At 34.9% G+C, this 23,926-nt stretch overlaps 3 protein-coding genes and 1 pseudogene across 3 annotated transcripts; 3 read left to right on the forward strand and 1 right to left on the reverse strand.

The window, feature by feature from the left end:
• The first annotated feature begins 3,146 nt into the window (after positions 1–3,146).
• On the forward strand, positions 3,147–4,295 carry LOC116118494 (2-hydroxyisoflavanone dehydratase-like). Its single transcript, XM_031404478.1, has one exon. It carries the CDS (start codon positions 3,299–3,301, stop codon positions 4,205–4,207), a length of 909 nt encoding a protein of 302 aa, XP_031260338.1. The 5' UTR covers positions 3,147–3,298; the 3' UTR covers positions 4,208–4,295.
• Positions 4,296–12,071: 7,776 nt separating this feature from the next.
• LOC116118501 (secreted RxLR effector protein 161-like) lies at positions 12,072–14,245 on the reverse strand. Its single transcript, XM_031404485.1, has 2 exons — positions 14,140–14,245; positions 12,072–12,487 (listed from the first exon to the last, which is right to left on the reverse strand). Exons 1-2 carry the CDS (start codon positions 14,243–14,245, stop codon positions 12,072–12,074), a joined length of 522 nt encoding a protein of 173 aa, XP_031260345.1.
• Positions 14,246–20,116: 5,871 nt separating this feature from the next.
• LOC116118468 (2-hydroxyisoflavanone dehydratase-like) lies at positions 20,117–21,037 on the forward strand. Its single transcript, XM_031404457.1, has one exon. It carries the CDS (start codon positions 20,126–20,128, stop codon positions 21,035–21,037), a length of 912 nt encoding a protein of 303 aa, XP_031260317.1. The 5' UTR covers positions 20,117–20,125.
• Positions 21,038–21,593: 556 nt separating this feature from the next.
• On the forward strand, positions 21,594–22,754 carry LOC116118503 (annotated as a pseudogene).
• The last annotated feature ends 1,172 nt before the right edge of the window (positions 22,755–23,926 follow it).

A 23,926-nucleotide genomic window follows, 5' to 3' on the forward strand; every position in this document is an offset into this window, starting at 1 on the left:
ACTATTGAAACTTCCACGAAAGTCGACCCAAAAAAGACAAAGCTATGAGCTGTCCATCCATTTCTTGTAACAATTTCTGTATATGTTGCCCAAGATTTCCTTTTGAGTTAAATACAGTGTAGTTTTATTAAGAGTAAACGACATGTTCTCAACCAAAGATTTGCGAAATTATTTGTTTCCACCCGTGGTTTTATTTATTTCAGTTCTCACCCTTAAATTGACATGGTTATAATTTTTAGGTTATCTAGAGTATTATTAACTTTGACAAATAAATTAATAAATTACTTTTCGATCTCCAAATTAGTAAAATTAGAAAATTAACCATCTTACTTCTAAATTTATTTCAATAACACTTTTTTAACTTTCCTCTTCTCTGCTGCGGAGGCAGCCAGATCACACTCAAACAACACCCCAAGCCCTTCAAAACAACCAATCACTCCAAAAGACTACCAAGTCAACCAAATCAACTCCAAAACTATTCCAATTGATACCCATACTCAAAGAAACGGCAAGAAACCCTAGGATTGGTCAATGGTGAACGATAAGCAACATCGGTCTGAAATGTTGAGGCTAGAGAGGTCGATGAGTTTTTGGTAGTGGTAGGTTGCATTTTAGAGGATGAGGGTGGCTGAAATTTGTCTTGGAAGTGGCGGTTGTGTGAAGAACAAAAAAGTGCAAATTCCAACGAAATGGGGAGTGATGACGAGAAAAAGAGATATGTGTTTTGAAGAGAAATTGGTGAGGGTTCAATAGGTGGTCTCGGAAATTATATTAGATGTCGGAATCGGCCAAAAAATGGCTGAAAACGAAGGTGACGACCTTACTAACGTGCATTGCCTTCTGCTAATGTGTACCTCAAGTAGTAGAGAGTTATTTTAAAATTTTCATTTTTATTTCAAATTTATTGCAGTGAAAATGAATGTTTTACCTTTTTACCATTACATTAAAAAGATTTTCTGTTAATTTAATAATAGGAATATGAATAAATAAAACTCTAGGGTGAAAACTTATAGGCTTCGTTTGTTACATTATTAGTATTTCCAAAAAAGTTAAACAGTAAAATGTCATTATTCTCAAAATATTATTCTATATTTTTTAATTTTTTTTAAACCTCTTAAATTTGTTAATTTAACTAAACACCTCTAAATAATATTTTTAGAAATTGTAAAAACACTCCGACTACTCTCCGACAGTGGTGGCCGACTGTCCGTATTTAATGAGTAGATGAGAGCAGTAGCGGATCCAGAAATTTCTTTTAGAGTGGGCCAAAATAAAAATTTATTATACATTACTATTTTTGTCCATTAATATTTTTTTTAGGGTGAGCCAAAATATATAAATTTACATATTAATATTAAAAAAAAAATTTGAGGGTGGGCCATGACCTACCCAAAAAGTGGTTGGATCCATCACTAGATTAGAGATATTTTTATTAACTTTTAATATTTTATTATATAAGTGTTTAATAAATAAATAAATAAATATTGATGATATTTTTATTAATTTCTAAACTTTATATCATAATATCCATTTAATTTAATTTGTTTCAAAAGATTATTTTAAAAACTATTTTAATAAATTAAACGGAGCCATAATTTCGCTAAATCTTTGGGCTGGCAACATGTCGCTTACACTTTTATTAATGCTTATAGTCCGTCCATTTTTGGGATTATAATGATTATGCGTCTCGTTTATCACGTGTTCCAATCAATTTGATGTCAGTCATGGCGTCACATAAAAAGAAATTCTCTAGTAAAAGCTAAAGCAAGCATGGCCCATGAATTATTTTTCCCTTCTTTTATAAATTGACGTGATACTGGTCCATACATATTGAGGGTAAAGTTTAGTGCACACGACTTATTCCACTTAAGGTTTGCCTCAATGACACATGTTTTTATCTAAAAAGTTTTAAAATATCTTTTTTTTTTATTTATAATTTATATTTCGTTATTATCTAAAATAGGTTCTCTAATTCGATGGCAAACAAAGAGAAAATATTATCTAAACTATTAAGATTTTTAAAGAGAGTATACTGATTGAGTCTTTTGGTGATAATAGACTAGATTTTGGTAGTCGAGATTTGTTAAAATTTAACTTGAGAAAGATGGTTATGTATTTTACAAATTGCTCGATTGATGGGGTAGGCGGGAGTAAGGTTTAAAGGATTTTGATAAGTGATAATCGAAAAAAGGAATGGCGATGGTTTGGGGTCGCAAAGATGTCGGATTCATCTAGCGACCGGTCGAAATATAAACTTTGGATGGAAAAATGGTATTTTGAAACTTTTTGAGTGGAAAAGTGTTATTAAAGCAAACGTGGGAAAAAGTAGTTTACTCTAAGGGTGTGCTTGAGAGTTTTTTTTCTATTGGTTTTTAGGGGTTTTTAATTAGACTAATTTTGAGGTGTTCTAAAACCATTACTTGCCAGATTTTTTATGCACTGGTTTTGACTGGTTAAAAAACCTCCCAAAACCAGTATAATATATTTTTGAGGGGTTTATAAAACACCCCAAATCGGGGTGTTTTGATTGGTTTTAAAATTTTATTCTAAAAATACCATATTCACTACAAAACTATCTCATTATATTAAAATAAATAAATAAAAATAAACCATATTATATGTGTCTCCAATCATATTAAATATAAAATAATTTTAACCAATCAATAATTTTTTTTTAAATCTAATTTCTAGATGCTTTCTTGGAGAAGCAGAGCTACAATTTTTTAATTATTCCAGATATTGCAAAGAATGACGAAGAAAGATAATGAGACTTTATCACATTTGAAGTTATAAAATACTAATAAATAAAAAACAAATAAAAAATCCTTATCTTGTAATTGAAAAAACAAAACTCTCAAATACTGATTGAAGTTGGATATTTTTATGGACATATATGTAAATTTATCATTTTAAAAAACTATCAAAACCGTTGAAAAATAAACTCACTAGCACAGATTAAGTGTTTTAAAAACCACTAATAAAAACCCTTTAAAACCACTATAGTAATTTACTCTCATAATCGTAATTTACCCTAATAGCCTCTGTCATGAAACTCCTTGAGGACCCTAAAGTTTATTATAAACATTAATATATGAATAAGAAAAAAAAAAAATTGTTTTTCTTTTTCCTTTTTAAAAAGGAGAGACTTTTAAGAGCAGAACGTTAGGTGATGATGATGGAAACTGCAAATTTGTAGGCATCTTTATCCATTCACATTATCCCAATAGCTAAAATCAAACCCCAGAGATCTTTCACTATCTTAATCTCATCTCCTTCCATCAACAAATTCTCTTCTTCAATGGCATCATCAACTGACTCCGACATTTCTATAGAGTTTCCCTTCTTCCGAGTTTACAAGGACGGCCGCGTCGAGTTATTCCGTCCACACTGGGACAAGATCCCACCCTCTGATGACCCCATCACCGGAGTTCGTTCCAAAGACGTTACCATCTCCTCTGAACCTCCCGTATCCGCCCGTATTTTTATCCCAAAACTCACAAGCCCTACCCAGAAGTTCCCTCTCTTACTCTACGTCCATGGCGGTGGCTTCTCCATGCTTTCTGCCTTTTCTCCACATTACCATCACTTCTGTAGCACCGTTTCAGCTCAAGCCGGCGTCATAGTCGTCTCCGTCGAGTACGGACTCTTCCCGGCCCGACCCATTCCCGCTTGCTACGAAGACTCGTGGGCTGCTCTCCAGTGGGTGGCGTCCCATGTTAATGGAAATGGACCTGACCCTTGGTTGAACGATCACGCTAATTTCAGCAAAGTTTTTATCGGTGGAGATAGCGCTGGAGGGAATATCTCGCATACTTTGGCGTTCCGGGTCGGGTCAATCGGGTTACCGGGTGTGAAAGTAGATGGTGTGATTTTGTTTCATCCGTATTTCGGTGGGACGGAAGACGATCAGATGTGGCTGTTTATGAATCCAACCAACGGTGGGTTAAAGGATCCTCGGCTGAAACCGCCGGCAGAGGATCTGGGTAAGCTTGGGTGTGAGAGAGTGTTGATATTTGTGGCTGAGAAAGATCATCTGTATACTCCGGGAAAAGATTATTATGAAGAATTGAAGAAAAGTGGATGGGGAGGGAAAGTTGAGGTGGTTGAAAATCATGGGGAAGAACACTGCTTCCATCTTCACGATCCCAAATATGAAAAAGCTGTGGAGTTAACCAATAAGTTTGTTTCATTTATCAAACAAGATTAGATTCATTAGTGTTTCAGTCAAGATCTTGTTATTGTAATAAATTTAGGGTGTGTCTGAAATTGATGAAATAAAAGGGACTTTTTGTGCACCTGGATGACTAAGGCCTGAGCTTAATATATCATTTCCATGTTTTTTTTTTTTGTTTGTTACGAACGGGAGTGTTTGGATCAGCTTACACGTACCTTAACTAATCTTTTGAGACCTTAAAATTATTGACTTGATAAAAACCCTAGAGTACACTAATCCTCTAAGACCTGAAACTACTGGAGCTGTGGAGTTAACCAATAAGTTTGTTTCATTTATCAAACAAGATTAAGATTAATTATTGTTTCAGTCAAGATCTTGTTATTGTAATAAATTTAGGGTGTGCTTGAAATTGATGAAATAGAAGGGACTTTTTGGTGATCCTAGACTACTGAGGTTTGAGCTTAATATATCATTTCCATGGCTTGTTTGTTTGTTTGTTTTTTTTTTTTTGTATGAATCGGAGTGTCCAGATCAGCTTACGCACATTTTAGCTAATCTTTCGAGACCCTAAAACTATTAGTCGGATAAGAGTTCTAGGTGACACTAATCCCTCAGGACCTTGGAACCATTGGTTAGGAAGAGCTTCAGTGGTTATCCTTATTAGTAATCGGGGAGGTACTCGAGCTTAGAACCTATTGAGTAATATACTCAAGAGTCTATCAAATCGCTTGACCACCCAGAGGTAGTTAATTTCCATGATTGTTTCTTCAAAGGGACTGTTATTCATGAACATTATATGATTGAGTTATTAAAAAAAAAAAAAAAAAACAAAATTGCAAATCTCATGTCAAGTTCAAAGTGTCCATATGATATGCGCTAAAGTGATTCATATTACTAATCTTTATATAAATGTGCATGATGCGGGAAAATTAATAATATTTTTAACATTATATTCAATATGTTGCAATTTTTAAAATTTGTAGCATTAAGATATTGGAGAAAATTAACATCCCCTATTATTTTTAGTCAAATATAATTTGAATGAAAATATAATTATCTCAATAAAATTTTAGAATTAATCATTATAAATTATGAACTGGATCAAATGAAAAAAGTTAATTATTTGAACAAAGTGGTGTTTGGAACTGTTTTAATTATTTTACCTCAAATCACAATCATGGTTTAAAACTCATTAAAAGAATAAAATAAAAATAGATAAAAGCAGGCAACTTATTAAAACCAAAGAATTTTTATTTCATTTTTTTCCCTCTATCAACCAAATCAATTACATGAAATGTCTGGCCTTCAAAAAGGAATTTAATTTACAATCCTACTAACTCTATACAAAGCTTATCATATAGTATATATATATATATATATATAATATATTATATATAAAGCTGCATACCTATATGGGTTGATCGACACGTGACAAATTTTGAAAGCTATAGAATTACTCTATTTTGACACATTGGATTGACAAGCTAATCAAATTGCTTTATTTTGACACGTTGGGTTGGTATTTATTGTTATCCTTAAAGGGAAACAAATAATATTGATGTTTAGTTTTAATTGTAATTGTTTTATCTCTTTTTATTGATATCTTTTTATGTTACATACATATATCATGAAAAGAGGTAATTTCAATATTTAACACATGTATTTCGGTTTTCACTGAACAATCAGTAGTAAATCGACCATAACTTGCTCAATAAAAATCCAATTGATGAGAGGATTGAATCTTGAGAAACTAGACAGTCAGTGCTTTAATTTGATATATTATATGCTTAATTTGGATAACTTTAGCCCCACTGCCGAACCATTATTTTCAACATCACATACATTTTGACTTCCACTGAAAAGGCAATAGTAAATTGTCCATAACATGCTCAATAAAAATCCAATTGATGAGAGGTTTAAATATTCAGAAACTATATAGATAGGACTTTAATTTGATATATTATAGGATTAATTTTGATACTGTAGCACCACTTCCGAACCATTCCTTTTATCATCAAATACATTTTGGTTTCTACTGAACAGTTAGTAGTAAATTGACTGTATCTTGCTCAATAAAGTCCAATTGATGAGAGCTTTGAATCTTTAGAAACTAGACAAATATGGCTTTAATTTGGATAACTGTAGCCCCACTTCCAAACCATTCATTTTCTTATAACACACATTTCAGTTTCCATTGAACAGTTAGTAGTAAATTGACCATAACTTGCTCAATAAAACTCCAATTGATGAGAGGTTTGAATATTTGGAAACTAGACTTATAGCGATTTAATTTGGTATATTATACACTTTATTTGGATAATTGTAGCCCCACTTCTGAACCATTCTTTTTATCATCACACACATTTCGGTTTTCACTGAACAGTCAGTAGTAAATTGACCATAACTTGCTCAATAAAACTCAATTGATGAGAGGTTTGAATATTTAGAAACTAGACAGATAGGTTTTTAATTTTATATATTATATGCTTAATTTGGATAAATGTAGCCCCACTTCCGAACCATTACTTTTACCATCACATACATTTCGGTTTCCTTTGTTTCTCGATTTCCATTGAACAATGAGTCGTAAATTGGCCACAACTTAATAAAAATCTAATTGATGAGCGATTTGAATCTTTGTAAACTAGAAAGATAGAGCTTTAATTTGATATATTATAAGATGAATTTGGATAACTATGATCTGCGGCCGAACCATTTATTTTATCATCATAGACATAAAACAATTTAATTTTAGTGATGACAAAGGAAAACAAATATTGATATGCAGTTTTAATTGTATTTGTTTTATCTCTTTTTGTTGATATTTTTTTATGTTACATACATATATCAAAAACAAATTGTAGCTGGATATAACAAATTTTATTTGTATCACAAATATCATCTGATGTTTGTTGCTGAACCATGTAGCTTTAGTAAACCATTTATAATATGCCAAACCATTATTATTATCCTTAAAGGAAAACAAATATTGATATATAGTTTTAATTGTAATTATTCTATCTCTTTTTGTTGATATCTTCTTATGTTACATACATATATCATGAAAAGAGGTTGTTGCTAAATATAACTAATTTCATTTATTTAACAAATATCAACTGATGTTTGAGGCTAAACCATGTAGTCTAGTAAACAATTCATTTTATTATCACACACATTCAGGTTTGCACTGAACAATTAGTAATAAATTGATCATAACTTGCCCAATAAAACTCCAATTGATGAGAGATTTAAATATTTAGAAACTAGACAGAAATTACTTTAATTTGATATATTATATGCTTAATTTGGATAACTTTAGCGCCACTGTCAAACAATTTCTTTTATTATCACACACATTTCGGTTTCCACTAAACAGTCAATAGTAAATTGACCATAACTTTCTAAATAAAAATCCAATTTATGAGAGGTTTGAATCTTTAGAAACTAGATAGATAGGACTTTAATTTGATATATTATATGATTAATGTGGATAACTATAACCCTACTGTTGAACCATTCATTTTTTCATTGCACACATTTCGATTTCCACTGAACAATCAGTAATAAATTGACCATAACCTCAATAAAAATCCAATTGATGAGAGGTTTGAATCTTTAGAAACTAGATATACAAGGCTTTAATTTGATAAATTATAGATAAATTAGGATAACTATAGGCTTGCTGCCGAACTATTCATTTTATCATCACACACATAAAACAAATTCAATTTTAGTGATGACAAAGGAAAACAAATATTGATATGTAGTTTTAATTGTATTTGTTCTATCTTGTTTTGTTTATTTTTGGATTGATTTTGTTGTTTTATTTGTGGGGTTTATGAGTTTTACCATTATCGTCTTTCTTTATGATGCTATCATCAAATGCTTTTTTTGCTATAGGTGGTGGTCAATTCTAATTACAACAAATAGATTTGTATCACATGACATTTATCTTCGTAGCTTTTTCAATGCTTCAATTAAGTTGCCTTTAAATTATACTATTGGAGTTGTTGTTGCTTTCTATGTGAGTTTTCTTCTCAACATTCTTAATTTTTTTTAATTTCTAAAATAATAATAATAAAAAAAAATTCATTTTTCTCTTCTCAACAATCAAAATCAGTTTTTTCCTTTGGCTCTACAAGTCTCTTGTTTAAAAGTTCACATTTTTCAACAATGTTTCTCTTTCTCTGATTGATTTATAGACTTATCAATAATACCTAGTGGGTTATCCTACAATTTTTTTTGCTTTTCTTGACAAAGTTGTAAACTTTGGTTGCAGATTTCAAATGGTGACATATTTGAGAAAAACCATGATGATATAGACTTTGACTTCAATTTGTGAACATTTTATTTATTGATTTTTTAATTATCAATTCAATATAAAATGAACTTCAATATAGAAAATATATATTTAAAACATAAAAAAGCCAATAATAATGTAAAAAAAATATAATAAACATACCCGCGCAACGCAACTTGAAAATGAATATAAGTTACAGAAATTACGGAAGGTCAATATAAATTTTAAGTTTAAATAGTTGATCTTGATAATATTCGGGTGATCTTAAATATCATACACGATTCACTACAAAATAGTGGCATCGAATATCAAAGACATGTCTGCAAAAATAATATCAATTGTACAAGGTGATGATCTGAAAATATAATTAGACCATATAATATCCAGGTGATTATCTCAAGTTGGATGAATGATTTAATAACATTTACCTATAATTCATATAAATAATTATACTGGTTATAATTTTTATCTTAATACAACTTTGTATATATTTTAAATTTATATTTACTTTAAAATTGGTATAATTTAACAATTATTATGTCTTAATCTAATTAGTTTATTTTGTTAGAATAAATTTATTTACAATTTATTTCAAAAACATTAAATAAACATACCCGTGCAACGCATGGTCCCCATGTCTAGTTAAGTGATATATTAAAATATGATTGGATAAATTTAGGATGAGAGATAGGAAGTATAAGAAATTGTGATGTTTTTCACTTAATAAACAAATCTTATAATAAAGTGTAAACGACTTTTTCCCACTTAAGGTTTGCCTTAATGACCCTATCACGTATTCACACCCAAAAAGTTTTAAAATACCACTTTTCCACCCAAAACTTATATTTAATTAATACACAAAATACACTTCACTTTCTCAGATGACGTTCATTGAGTTACTAGGAGTTAGGGTAAGAGGGGTATTGTAGAGTGGAGATCGGTGGATCGAATGGTGGTAACCACTTGAATAGTCATTGTCAGAATCAATTGGAAATCAGTTAATAGCAAGAAACCCTAGCTTTGTGGTGACTGACAATAGGCGAGAAATCAGGTGTTGGAGTGAGAGGGGTTTTGTAGAGAGGGGACCAAATGTTCAAATGGTGGCGACATAAATATTTCGCCGTCGAAATCGACTTTCGGTAGTAACGAAATATTAACTTTGAGTGGGAAAGTGGTATTTTGAAACTTTTTGGTGGAAAAGTCGTTAAGGAAAACCTTGAGTGGGAAAAAGTCGTTTACTCGATAATAAATACAATCTAAAATGTCTTACTATCTAATTAACTCAAAAGTAAAAAAGATTACATATTCATGGGTTAAGTGTGAAGGTCATTAATATATAATAATATTTAAAGATGTTCATTCACATGACATCACTGTTAGTGTATGCCCTAGGAACCAATCGTGTCGTCGGTTCCAAGGTATTATATTTTGTATATATATGTTAATGTATATATTTTGTATATACATTTTTATCTTATCAATAGAAGAAAGTATTCTTATTTCACATGTGGTTTATTGCTTAATTTATGTATATGTATTACATGTGAAATATCTGGATGATACAAATCTTTAGAAGATCAAAATCATCAAAGTATTCCCTACATAAGTAATATTAATTGGGCAATAATATTACATAGCAGGCATGATGATTGCCTCCGTAGAATATCATGTGATGATATTAGTGTGGGTGATTATAAAAGTTATATCACCAAGGCATTAGCATGGATAAGCGGTTAGCGAACTGTTTATCGAATATAGCCATTTATGATGAATCACATGGACATTTAAAATGTAGTCAATGATTCATACTAGTGTATTATTAATCCTTAGACCTAAGATATCATGGTTGGATTTTGCATAAACGCATATGGTTCATATGGTGTATAAACATGAGGCTAATCATGTCATGTGTTAATAAGTCAATTTGGCCATGTGTTGTTTACGTGTGAGGACAAGTGATAGTCAAGATAAGATTCGTTGACTTGGTATAGATTGATATCAAGGTCTTAGACTAATGTCAAGTGATAGTCAAGATAAGATTCGTTAACCAGGGTATATAAAATGTTACCTGAAAGGTTATTTCATGGTAACACGTTCCATATGTATTGATTGCCAATTTGATATAAAATTAAGATAAAGATTTTGACATACCATGAATCCATTATTAATTGGGATTAGACAACGGAAGGATTTGATTATACAACGCGTATGATTATAAAAGGGTTCGTTGGAGTATATCTTCATTGTGACTTAGGGGTTATGGAGCATTGCTAGATGCCTACTATAATCGATCGGAGTTTTGTTCGTAAAGAGTTATGACAAAATATATCAGAATAGACTATGATATTGGGTCCACGGCTAGACCACAGTGAACCTAAGAGGTCACATATAAAAATTAAGGAGAATGGAGAAATAGTCAAAGAGAGTTGATTATTTAAGGTTGGCTAGCACCTACCAATGGTAATAAAGTTATTCATATTATTATCATTGAATTAGATTCAATGGAGGGTTATATTAGTTATTATGAATAATTTAAGAGTTAAATTGCTAATTGGAATTAAATGGAATTCCAATTCATAATTAATCATTTTCTTTTTATTAAATTGAATTTCACAAGGGGTTGTAATTGTAAACATATGAATAATTTAAGGGTTAAATTGTTAATTGTGATTAAATGTTAATCCAATGTTATTATTTAAAGAAGTTTAATAACTTCATAATAATTATGGAATTATTTACAACTCCAAAACAATTATGCAATTGTTTAAGGAAATCCAAAACAATTATTGAATTGTTTACAAGCCTACATATATAAAGAAAATGATATACCAATTTTAAAAGATAGATCAAAAAATTTCTAAGAACCCTAAATGTCTCTGTTGGCCTAATTCTTCTTTTACCTTAGTGTAGGTACTCTTTTGTTTAATTTCTCTTGAAATTAAAAGTCTCCAAGGTTGCTAAGGACTTAAGGTAACAAGTTATACCTTACTTATTTTTAATTTGATTAATTTTTTTTTGCAAAATATGAATATACATGTTATAATATCACATGCATTATTCTCTATGCATTCCATCTTTCAATCATACCTAACTGAAACAACAGTGTTTGTGTAATATGTTGCTTGATTATTTCCCCAAGCAAGGTGGGAATTTATACAATGTACAAGTTACGTGAATTAGGAAAGAATTGATCCTAAATAATCAAGGATATACACACAATATTAGTCTATCATATTTACACAAATCAATCTAGGAAATACTATCTCTATTTTCCTAATATATCTTAACAGTCAATCTAGGAAATAATATCTCTATTTTCCTAATATACCTTAACATTCCCCCTCAACCTGGAGCATATATGTCATATGTTCCAAGCTTGTTACAAATGTATCCGATTCGGGAACCTCTGAGAGACTTAGTAAGAACATTTGCTAGCTGGTCATTTGAGTTGACAAAACTGGTGACAATGCATCCGGATTCAATCTTCTGTCGGATAAAATGACAGTCAATCTCTATATGCTTTGTTCTTTCGTGAAAGACTGGATTTTTAGGCAATATGCAAAACATCTTGATTGTCGCGTATTAGTTTCATCTGCTTCACTTCACTACACCCAATTCTTGAAGAAGTTGTTTCAACCAGATGAGCTCACAAGTCGCGAGAGCCATAGCCCAATATTCTGCCGCTACACTTGATCTAGCTACTACATCTTGCTTCTTACACTTCCAAGATATTAGATTACCTCCAATCATGATACAGTATCCAGAAATAGATTGTCTATCTGATGCAGACCCTGCCCAATCAGCATCAGAATACCCAACAATTTGAGAATGACCTCTATTTTCATATAGCAAGCCTTGTTCTAGAGCTTCTTTAATATACTTGAGAATGCAAATTGCTGCGTCCCAATGACCACTACATGGGGCTTGGAGAAATTGGCTAACCATACTAACTGCTGTTAAGAATCTGACAGCAATACAATCAATTGCTCCGATACCATGTTGGGAATCTGAATCTGCTATGATACCATGTTAAGAATCAGACAGCAATACAACCAATTCAAGGTAATGAGAGAGGAATAAGAGAAAGAGAGAATGTGAGGATACAAGGGGTTTTGATGTAAGGGTACTACAGGTATCGAGCAAATACCAAAGGGTATTAAACACCATAGGAACGGGATGTCCGCCTAAGTAAAGGTACTAGGTTGATGGTGTGATAAAACACTTGTATCGTATTCATATTATTATAGTGAAAACCCTCTCATCCGTGGATGTAGGCGAGTTATGCCGAACCACGTAAAATATCGTGTGCCTTTTTTATGTTGTTATTGCTGTTCTTTATTTTTATGTTTTACTCCTCCGATTTTTAACATGGTATCAGAGCAGATTCAGATTCCCAACATGGTATCGGAGCAATTGATTGTATTGCTGTCAGATTCTTAACATGGTATCAGAGCTTATTTTCTTAAGGGACCTACGGGAGAAAGGGCCTAAGGAAGATGAAGTAAAAATTGCAGGGTGATGGTCTGCAAGAATGTCAGCGATAGTATTGACGAGAGAAAGCCATTGAGACTCCAACCCAAGGTGGAGATGAAACTTGGGGCCTATCAGAGCCAAACTATCCTCGACCCGACTCATGTCAAGCGCCTTAAGGGAGAGGTAGGCAGGATGACCATGAAGACAAAGGTCTCATCGAAATTGGGTGGGAGAGAGTGTCACACCGAGCGCCCGAAGCAGAAGAAGGTAGGCAGGTTGGTCAACTCCAAAATTCTCACATCGGGCAGGAAGGAGGCTCTTGAGAAGATGAACCTAAGGAAGAAAATTAGAGACTCTAACACAAGTTGGAGAGAAGAAGCTAGCACTAAGTGGTAGGCTAAAGAAGAAGAAGCCAACACTAAGGGTGGAAGGCTAAAGTTGTAGAAGAAATGAGGAGTAAGAGAATGACGAACAAGCTGAGAAGATGAATTACCAAAAAGGTTCAAGGAGGAGTGTTGGAATATGAACACTTTTTGGTAATTGATGAAGAAAAGGCAAGTAAGAAGAAAAGGCAAGTAAGAAGAAAAGGCAAACAAGAAGAAAAGGAATTTAAGTTTTGGGCAAATTTCTAGTTTAGGAATTTGTAATTGAAGAATATTTGTTTTCCTTTTACTTTGAGTTTTACTAGGGAAAAAGAATTGGTTTAGGACTTTATTTAAGTTAAAATAGGAGAATGATTTAATTTAGAAGAGTTCTATTAGGAATAGGAATATGAATCCTAGTAGAATAAGAATGTTTTATTTTACCTATAAATAAGGGAGTTAGAACCAATTCAAGGTAATGAGAGAGGAATAAGAGAAAGAGAGAATGTGAGGATACAAGGGGTTTTGATGTAAGGGTACTACAGGTATCGAGTAAATACCAAAGGGTATTAAACACCATAGGAACGGGATGTCCGCCTAAGTAAAGTACTAGGTTGATAGTGTGATAAAACACTTGTATCGTATTCATATTATTATAGTGAAAACCCTTTCATCCGTGGATGTAGGCGAGTTATGCCGAACCACGTAAAATATCGTGTGCCTTTCTTATGTTGTTATTGCTGTTCTTTATTTTTATGTTTTACTCCTCCGATTTTTAACAACTGCAAAGGAGATATCTGGTCTGGTGATCGTGAGATAATTCAGCTTACCAACCCATTTTCGATACCTTCCAAGGTCTTTTAATGGCTTCCCCTGTCCAGGAACAAGTTTGACATTGGGATCCATAGGAGAATCTACAGGCTTACAGTCTAACATACCTGTCTACTTAAGAATGTCCAAGGCATACTTCCTTTGTGATATAGCAATACCGGCCTTAGACTATGCTACCTTAATCCCAAGAATATACTTTAGCTTTCCCAAGTCCTTGGTTTGAAAGTGGCTAAACAAATGCTGCTTCAGTTGAGAAATCCCATCTTGGTTATTACCTGTTATGACAATGTCATCAACATAGACAACCAAGTATATAAATTTACCATGATCATTGCGGTGGAAAAATACTGAATGATCAACTGTAATTCGTGACATCCCAAACTGTTGAATCATAGAACTGAACCATCCAAACCATGCTCTAGGTGACTGCTTGAGACCATATAAAGACCGGTGTAGATGACACACCAATCCTGACTCCCCCTGAGCGAAAAACCCTGGCGGTTGCTTCATATACACTTCCTCGGCAAGTTTACCATGCAAGAAGACATTTTTGATATCCAATTGATGAAGAGGCCATTGATACATGGCCGCTAAAGAGATAAGGAGGCATACCAAAGTAATCTTAGCAACATGAGAGAAGGTATCACTGTAGTCGAGCCCATAGATCTGAGTGTACCCCTTTGCAACAAGGCGAGCCTTCAGCCGATCAACTTGGCCATCAGGACCAATCTTAACAGTGTAAACCTAACGACAGTCTTACCTGGCGGTAAGGAAACCAACTCCCAAGTACTATTATGATCGAGAGCAGTCATCTCCTCAATCATGGCAGCTCTCCAACTTGGATGTGCCATTGCCTCGCTAATAGCGTTAGGTATAGGGATAGAAGACAGGTTTGAAATAAAGGCAGAATAAAATGGAGATAAACGATCATAACTAAGAAAATTATAAATAGGATGTGGGTTTCAAGAAGATCGAATACCTTTGCGAAGGGCGAGTGGAAGAGTTACCTCGTCTGTAGGAGACATGACTGGAGCAGGCGACGGAGGAACAAGAGATGGGTCATCAGGATTGACCAAGGTACCTGTATCAAGAAGGGAAGTACCGTTAGGATTAGTAGGAGGACGAGGACAATGAGAATAAACTTGGAGAAGAGGATGATCCATCGACGAGGAAGGAAGGATGGGGATAGGTAAGGTGGCAGGGATAAGAGTGCTATTGACGGTGTTTTCAGAAAAGTATGGAGATGTCTCAAAGAAAGTTACATCTGCAGAAACAAAATATTTGTTGGTGGTTGGGTCATAGCAATGGCAACCTTTCTGGAGACGAGAATATCCTAAGAAGATACACTTAACGGATTTAGGCTGTAATTTGTCTTTGCCTAGAGTGTGAGTATGAACGAAGCAAATGCAACCAAACACCCGTAAATGTATTGGGTATGGGTCTTTACCCAGAAACAGAATGGAGTGAGGACTGTTATGTTTCAAGATAGAAGAAGGCATGCGGCTAATCAAGTAACAGGCGGTGAGAACTGCATCCCCCCAAAATTGAAGAGGAACATGATGATGTATAAGTAAGGTACATGCTATTTCAATAAGATGATGATTTTTGCGTTCGGCGACCCCATTCTGCTGAAGATTATAGGCACATGAGGTCTGGTGAATAATACCCTGAGAAGACATAGACTTAGTAAAGGGAGAAGATAGATATTTCCTAGCATTATCACTATGCAAAATCTTAATAGAAACCCCAAAGTGATTACGAATCTCAGCACAAAAATTCTGAAAGATAGAAAATAACTCAGAACGAGTTTTCATTAAAAATACCCAAGTATTACGAGAAACAAAATAATAGAAACCCAAAGTTTAACAGACACGACTAGGACCCCAGATGTCTGTGTGAACAATGTCAAACATTGAGATGGCCCTATTATTGACTTGCTTGGGAAAGGAAGCTCTAGTTTGTTTTCCAAGTTGGCATGACTCACAATTAAAAGAAGATAATGTAGACAGACCAGGTACTAATTTATGAAATTTGGCAAGACTTGGATGACTAAGGCGGCTACGAAGAATGTTGGTAGATGCAATAGAAGTGAAGGCAATTGGTAGATTTGGATCGGTGAGGTGGTACAGTCCATGTGATTCATGTCCTGGTCCAATCGTCTGACCTGTGTTCCGATCCCACACCACAACAGGGTCAACAAAAAAGGTGACATAATAGTTAAGATATTTGGTTAACTTACTAATAGAAATTAGATTATATGGACATGCAGGGGTGAATAAGATTGAGTTTAAAGAAATGGAAGGAAGTGGTCGAGCTTCTCTTATCCCTTTGACCATAGTTTGTGAACCATTAGCAAGAGTAATTTTTGATAAAGTGGAGAAGAGGTAATTTGAGATAAAAGATTTTTATTACCAGAAATGTGGTTAGATGCTCCGGAATCCAAAATCCATGGGCCAGTGGAGGAGGTCTTGCTCAGATAGGTAAAGGAATTACCAGTTTGGGAGGCGCCAGATAGGGATGACTATTGCTTGATAGCTTGATATTGAAGATACTCATTGTAATCAACCCCAAACAATGTAATGGAGTTGGGTTGTTGGTCTTTAGCATCAGGTAAAGGAAGGAATCCATCTCCAGTTGCTTGAGCCACACGAGCAGTGGATTGATTAGAAGATTGACGTGGTGGCCTCCCATGCAAAGCCCAACAAGTGTTGTGGCCATTCTTTTCACAATAGGTGCAATGTGGTCTGGATCCCTTTCCTTTTCCCTTTCGAGAACCACTTTGTCCTTGCTGATTTCCTGCCTGAACAACTAATACAGATGTCTCAACCTCATTAGTATCGCCTAAGTTTAAAGAAAGATGCAGTAATCGAGCAGATACATCTTCCAAAAATGGTATGGTAGGGCTAGCTAAAATTTGATCTCGAACAGAACCAAGGTCAGATCGTAGTCCAATTAAGGCTAGGACCATAAAGAATTTGTCATGTTGTCTCTCTTGTTCAGTGGTACTATCAGATACTGGCATAAAGGAATCAAATTGATCTTTTAAAGTCTCTATCTGCCCTAAATAGCTCTCCATATCTTGATTATTTTGTTGAAGGTGGACAATATCAGAAACAACTCTATATATTCTTTGCACATCATTCGTATACAAAGTTTTGGCTTTGGTCCAGACCTTACAGCAAGTTTTACAAGAATGAAACAAATTAAGCAGTTTAGGGTCTAAAGAGTGCCAAAGGAGACTACATAACTGAGCATCAACTTTAACCCAACTAGCACTCTCAGTAGTAGAAATATCAGTGGATGTTTTACTTAAGTGATCATCATAACCCTGCCCCATAAACCATAACTCTGTTGAAGCAGCCCATGACGCATAATTACTACTACCCTGAAGCTTGATTGTAGTAATTGTTGGAGAACTAGAAATAGAAGAGAAGAATGGTTTGATATCACCTGATTTTGATGCTTCTGCCATTGTAATCAAGAGAAGTGAGAGATAAATCCAAAATGGTAGAAACACCCTCTATCAGAGTTGAATCACCAACAAGAAGGAAGAACTGGAGGAAATCGATCGCCTGAGAAGAACTAGAAGATGCCGACGAACTAGGAGAATCGAGAAATAAACTCCCCAAAAGCAAAGAGGAGCGCCTCCTTTAAAGATATGTTTCAGGGTTTCTGAAATAAATGGATTTAGAAGAAGAAGAAGAAGGCCAAGAACCAGGTTGGCTTTGATACCAAAACAACAGTGTTTGTGAAATATGTTGCTTGATTATTTCCCCAAGCAAGATGGGAATTTATACAAGGTACAAGTTACATGAATTAGGAAATAATTGATCCTAAATAATCAAGGATATACACACAATATTAGTCTACCATAGTTACACAAATCAATCTAGGAAATACTATCTCTATTTTCCTAATATATCTTAACAGTAAATCTAGGAAATAATATCTCTATTTTCCTAATATATCTTAACATTATTTTAAAACCCAGCCCGGCCCTGCCAGTTGAACCGGTTTAACCGAGACCCGGTAGCTTCACTGAACCGGGTTTAACTTTTCCGATTCACCTCCAAACCCTAAGATTTCGGAGGATGATCGACGAACAATCTATGGTCAGAAGCTTAGGGCTTTTGAAGATTAAGGTCCGGTGAATACAATGGTGGTGGCATCATTGATTTCCGGTGAGTAAATCGATCGGAAATCGAAGAAACTTGACAACGGCAACAATGAGATTTTTCCGACGATTGGCTAGGCTAACGGGGGTGGGGTGAGGTGGGTTTTGGTCGGGAGGAACAGGGGAGTAATTCCTGGGTGATAGGGAGGTTTGTGGGCACCAGCGTGGATGAGATCTGGCCTGGAATACCCACGCCGGCGTTGGTGAAATCTGGCTGAAATCGAACCTATTTCGACCAGATCTTGGGTAGATTTTAATGGAAATGGGCTCAGGGAAAGATTTGGGTTGCATCTGGGGTGTCACTGCTGCTGATCAGTCGCCGGTCGATTTTCAGTTGGGGTGTGTTTGAGAAAGTTCAAACATGTAGGGACTTGAAGGTGATTTTTAGGGGTGTATTTGTTGAGTTTTAAAATTTTTTGTCAACCGATCAACCCGGGACCCGAAAACTTTGCTGGGTTTCAACCCGGGTTGGGTTTTAAAACATTGTATCTTAACACTGACTATACATATTAAGCAATTTTTTTTTTTTTTGATTTTATTTCAATTAATTAACTATTCTTATGTTGTTTTCATGTGCAATCTTGTTGTATTTAAATAGCGTTAGGGGTTTTGGTGAGTGATGATTGGGGAAGAGAATGGTGATGGTGTGGGGTTGCAACGATGTTGGAATCAGAAACATAATATAAATTTGGGTAATAAAGTAGTATTTTAAGAGTTCGTGGGTATGAAAGTGTCATTAAACCATTATTTGGGTGGGAAAAAAGTCAATTACTCTTTATCATAGTTAGGAAAAAAATCCTCAAGCGCGGCTAGATTAAGAAATTTTTTAATTAATTTTTTTATTTGGTAATCTTTTCAAAAGGAAGGTTAATATATAGGTTACTCATTTACATATTCATGGGTTAAGTGTGAATGTAGTTGATATATAAAGATATTCCTTCACATGACACTATACCTAATCATAGATATTAAACAATTTTTTAGATTGAATTAACCATTCTTATGTTGTTTTTTTCTTTTATGACCGACGTGTCTGGACTAGTTTGTGCGTACCTTAACTAATCCTCAAGATTTATTATTGGACACCTTATAAGCCTAATAGTGGCCTAAGGTTTGAATCCAAAAAGTCAATAAAGGGAGTAAAATTCCTTAACGGCTAGGCCAAACCCTTGGTGTTTCTTATGTTGTTTTGTCTGGACTAGTTTGTGCGTACCTCAATTGATCTTCAAGATTCATTATTGGATACCTTATAACCTCAATAATGGCCCAAGGTTTGAATCCAGAAAATCAATGAAAGAAGTAAAATTCCTTGACAACTAGGTCAACCCCTCGGTGTTTCTTATGTTGTTTTATGTTAAGGAAATGGTGGTTGTGTGGGATCGCAACGATGTCGGAATCAGAAACATAATATAAATTCAGATAATAAAGTGGTATATTAAGAGTTTGTTGGCATGAAAGTGTCATTAAACCATTATTTGTGTGGGAAAAAAGTCTTTTACTCTTTATCATATTTAGGAAAAAAATCCTCAAGCGCCGCTAGATTAAGAAATTTTTTAATTAATATTTTTATTTGGTAATCTTTTCAAAAGGAAGGTTATTCATTTACATATTCATGGGTTAAGTGTGAAGGTAGTTGATATATAAAGATATTCCTTCACATGACACTATACCTAATTTCTTACGTTGTTTTCATGTTAATTAAAGTCTTGAAATGTGGGGACTGAAATTCTGAGCTTTATCTAGTTGTGTTTAAATAGCCTCGGAGGTTTTCAACTTCTCTAAAATAAAAAGTCAATAATCCTTCCGCTTGTATGGCATCAACCGAATCCGAAGTCGCCTTAAAGTTTCGATTCTTTCAAGTTTACAAGGACGGCCGCATCCAGTTATTCTGGCCGCACTGGGATAAGATTCCACCGTACGATGACCCCATCACCGGCGTCCGATCAAAAGACGTAACCATCTCATCAGAACCTCCTGTATCCGCCCGTATTTTCCTACCCAAACTCACAAACCCTAATAACCACCACAAGTTCCCTCTCTTATTCTACGTTCACGGCGGTGGCTTCTCCATGATGTCAGCCTTTTCTCCACACTACCATAACTTCTGCAGCAGCGTTTCAGCTCAAGCTGGCGTCATAGTGGTCTCCATCGAGTACGGACTCTTCCCGAAGCGACGCTTGCCCGCTTGTTATGAAGACTCATGGGCTGCGCTTCAGTGGGTGGAGTCTCACGTTGGTGGAAATGGACCTAAACCTTGGCTGAACGATCATGTTAATTTCAAGAAAGTTTTCTTTGGCGGAGATAGCGCTGGCGGGAATATCTCGCATACTTTGGTGTATAGGGTGGGGGCAATTGGGTTACCAGGCGTGAAAGTTGATGGGGTAATACTAGTTCATCCATTTTTCGGCGGGACGGAAGATGATGAGATGTGGTTGTTCATGAATCCGATTCACGGTGGGTTGAAGGATCCTAAACTGAAACCGCCTGCGAAGGATCTGGCTAAGCTTGGGAGTGAAAGAGTGTTGATATTTGTTGCTGAGAAAGATGACCTGAATGTTGCGGGGAAAAACTACTATGAAGAATTGAAGAAAAGTGGATGGAGAGGAAGAGTTGAGCTTGTTGAAAACCATGGCGAAGATCACTGCTTCCATTTGCGTCACCCCACATATGAAAAGGCTCTCCAGTTGACCAATAAATTTGTTTCTTTTATAAAAAATGATTAGATTAATTATCACTTATTATTCTTATTTTAATTACAATTTTTTTTATTAAAATTATATATATATAAGTTATACTAGGTTATTATTTAATGACCAAACAACGTATTCCCACCTGACGTTTAACGAAATCTCAAGTTAATATTCCTGATTACATTTATTCCAGATTTTCATCTTTAAAGTAACGTCATTTCCTTTATTTTGATAGATTTTTAACTTTTCATTATGGCACGGCATATATTAGCATACTAAAGTGCTCAAAGACTTTTTTTAGCAAAAGATGGGCTTATGTTAGCAAAAAAGACTTACATTAGTAGGGTTTAAGTTAGATGGTTTTAGGCCTATTTCGGTCGATTCTAAAGTTTAAAATCATTTTTAAAACTATCGTAGGACTCCTTATAACCTATTTTACCAAATTTATACCTTTATTTACCAACCTCACTCATGTTTTTTTACTACTTCAAATAATCATTAACAATGTTAGTTTAAGGATAAAAAATCTAGAATAAATATGTCGCCTACTCTTATTTAATTTGAATGTTAACGTTAAATGTTTGGTGACGACACTTTGTTCATTCCCAAAATCCCCACAATAAAATATAAAACGTTTTCTATTTCTTCATTAAACGACGAGACAAGAATCCTTTCCCATCTTACCATCGACTTGAACTGAAGCCCTCCATTAAACCTCTCCCTTCTGCTTCTTCAATGGCATCAAGCGACTCCGAAATCGTCAAGGAGTTTCGATACTTCCGAGTGTACAAAGATGGTCGAGTTCAATTAACCTTTCCGCCCTTCCTTAAGGCCACGGTTCCACCGTCCGATGATCCCGTCACCGGTGTCCGATCCAAAGACGTTACGATCTCATCTGAACCTCCTGTGTCCGCCCGTATTTTCATCCCTAAAGTCACAGACCCTAAACAAAAGTTCCCTCTTTTATTCTACGTGCACGGCGGTGGCTTCTGTATCATGTCCGCCTTTGCTCCAGGCCACCATAGCTTCTGTAGCACCCTTTCAGCCGAGGCTGGGGCCATAGTTGTTTCTGTGGAGTACGGACTCTTCCCAGATCGACCCATACCGGCTTGTTACGATGACTCATGGGCTGCACTCCAGTGGGTGGCGTCTCACGTTGGTGGAAGTGGACTTGAACCTTGGCTAAATGATCATGCTGATTTTGGCAAAGGTTTTATCTGTGGAGATAGTGCCGGAGGAAATATCTCGCATACTTTGGCGTTCCGGGTCGGTTCAATCGGGTTACCTGGAGTGAAAGTGGTTGGGGTGATCTTAATTCATCCTTATTTCGGTGGGACGGAAGTCGATCAGATGTGGTTGTGTATGAATCCAGTAACAGCGGGTTGCAGGATCCCAGGCTGAAACCGCCGGCAGAGGATCTGGCTAAGCTCGGGTGCGAGAGGGTGTTGATATTTGTGGCGGAGAAAGATGATCTGAATGTTGTGGGGAAAAATTACCATGAAGATCTGAAGAAAAGTGGATGGGGTGGAAGAGCTGAGCTTGTGGAGAATCATGGTGAAGAGCACGTTTTCCATATGCTTAATCCCAAATGTGAAAAGGCAGTGGAATTGACCAGTAAGATTGTTTCATTTATCAAAGAAGATTAGTGTAAAAGTAGTTTGATAATTTACGTAAGGGTTGTCGTTTGCAAGAGCTAAATTGTGTCTGTTACATTGATGAAATAGGATGTATGTATGGATTTGGAATAAAACGGTATCATACTTTTCATTTTGATGATAAATGGTTTCCTTGATTGGGAGAATATAAATCTTCGTTTCAATTGCCTTTTTTCCTTGATTGAATTGAGAAGGATAGAGGTAATGCCGAAAGTTAAATGTTTTCTCAATCCCAATCAAGATGTGAATAAGAATTAGATTTCAGGTAAGGTTTTCAAGACAAAATTCTGATAAAAACCTATTAAATATATGATAAGAATGTTGTATCCACTTGAATTTTCAATCTTTTACTCGAACAAGTTTGTGAAAATGGCCCGACTTGATCCATTTCACATTACCATGGGGGATAATTGAGTGGTTGGATAGGGGTTTTTAAGTGCATTATTCCAGAGTTCTTTAGTTTGAGTCTTTTATAAGTTTCTAATTGAGGCTATCACTTAAACTCTTATCCGACCGATAGTTCTAAGATCCCTTAAACTCTTATCTAATCGATAGTTCTAAGATCCTGAAAGAGTAGTGATGATGTGCGTAAATTGACCCGAATTCCAAGGTCATAAACAAAATAATAATAATAATAATAATGGTAAACATAAGTAAAACTCATTTGCATCTAAAACACTAGCTGCCACTTCTCATTCTCCTCTCCTCCTTTCTCATTCTCAATCTTTCAATCTAGGCACATGGCTTCTCTTTTTCTTAACCATTTTTCATTAACATTATACAGAAGATACAGCTTGTTAGGGCCAAAAATCGTCTTGGGTTTGACGAAGCCCAATAACGAAATAAATATGTCACGGCCCAAGGCTTCAACCCAATCTCGATTGGGCCTACGCTTAAAATCACCTTGTGAACTACCCACTCTATGAGTTGGGCTATCCTATAAGTTAAGCTAAACCGGGTTTCGGTCTATTAGCCTACGACAATCTATAAATATAAAATCAGAATCGCATTCTATTTCCTCTTCTACTAAGATTCCAAATCTTACTCAAACTCTTAAACTTGATCTGATAAGGTCAATAAATCATATCACTTTCATGATAGGGATTATCTTCTAAAATAGGACTTAGTGTCCTACTGAGATTCCAAATCCTATAAGGTGAAGAAATCATATCTCTTTCATGATAGAGATTATCTCCCAAAATAGGATTTAGTGTCCTACTAAGATTCCAACCCCTTGGGTTCACTATAAAAATAGAGACTTGCCCTC

The sequence above is a fragment of the Pistacia vera genome, unplaced genomic scaffold (assembly GCF_008641045.1).
Source record: "Pistacia vera cultivar Batoury unplaced genomic scaffold, PisVer_v2 Contig846, whole genome shotgun sequence".
NCBI classification, from domain to species: domain Eukaryota; kingdom Viridiplantae; phylum Streptophyta; class Magnoliopsida; order Sapindales; family Anacardiaceae; genus Pistacia; species Pistacia vera.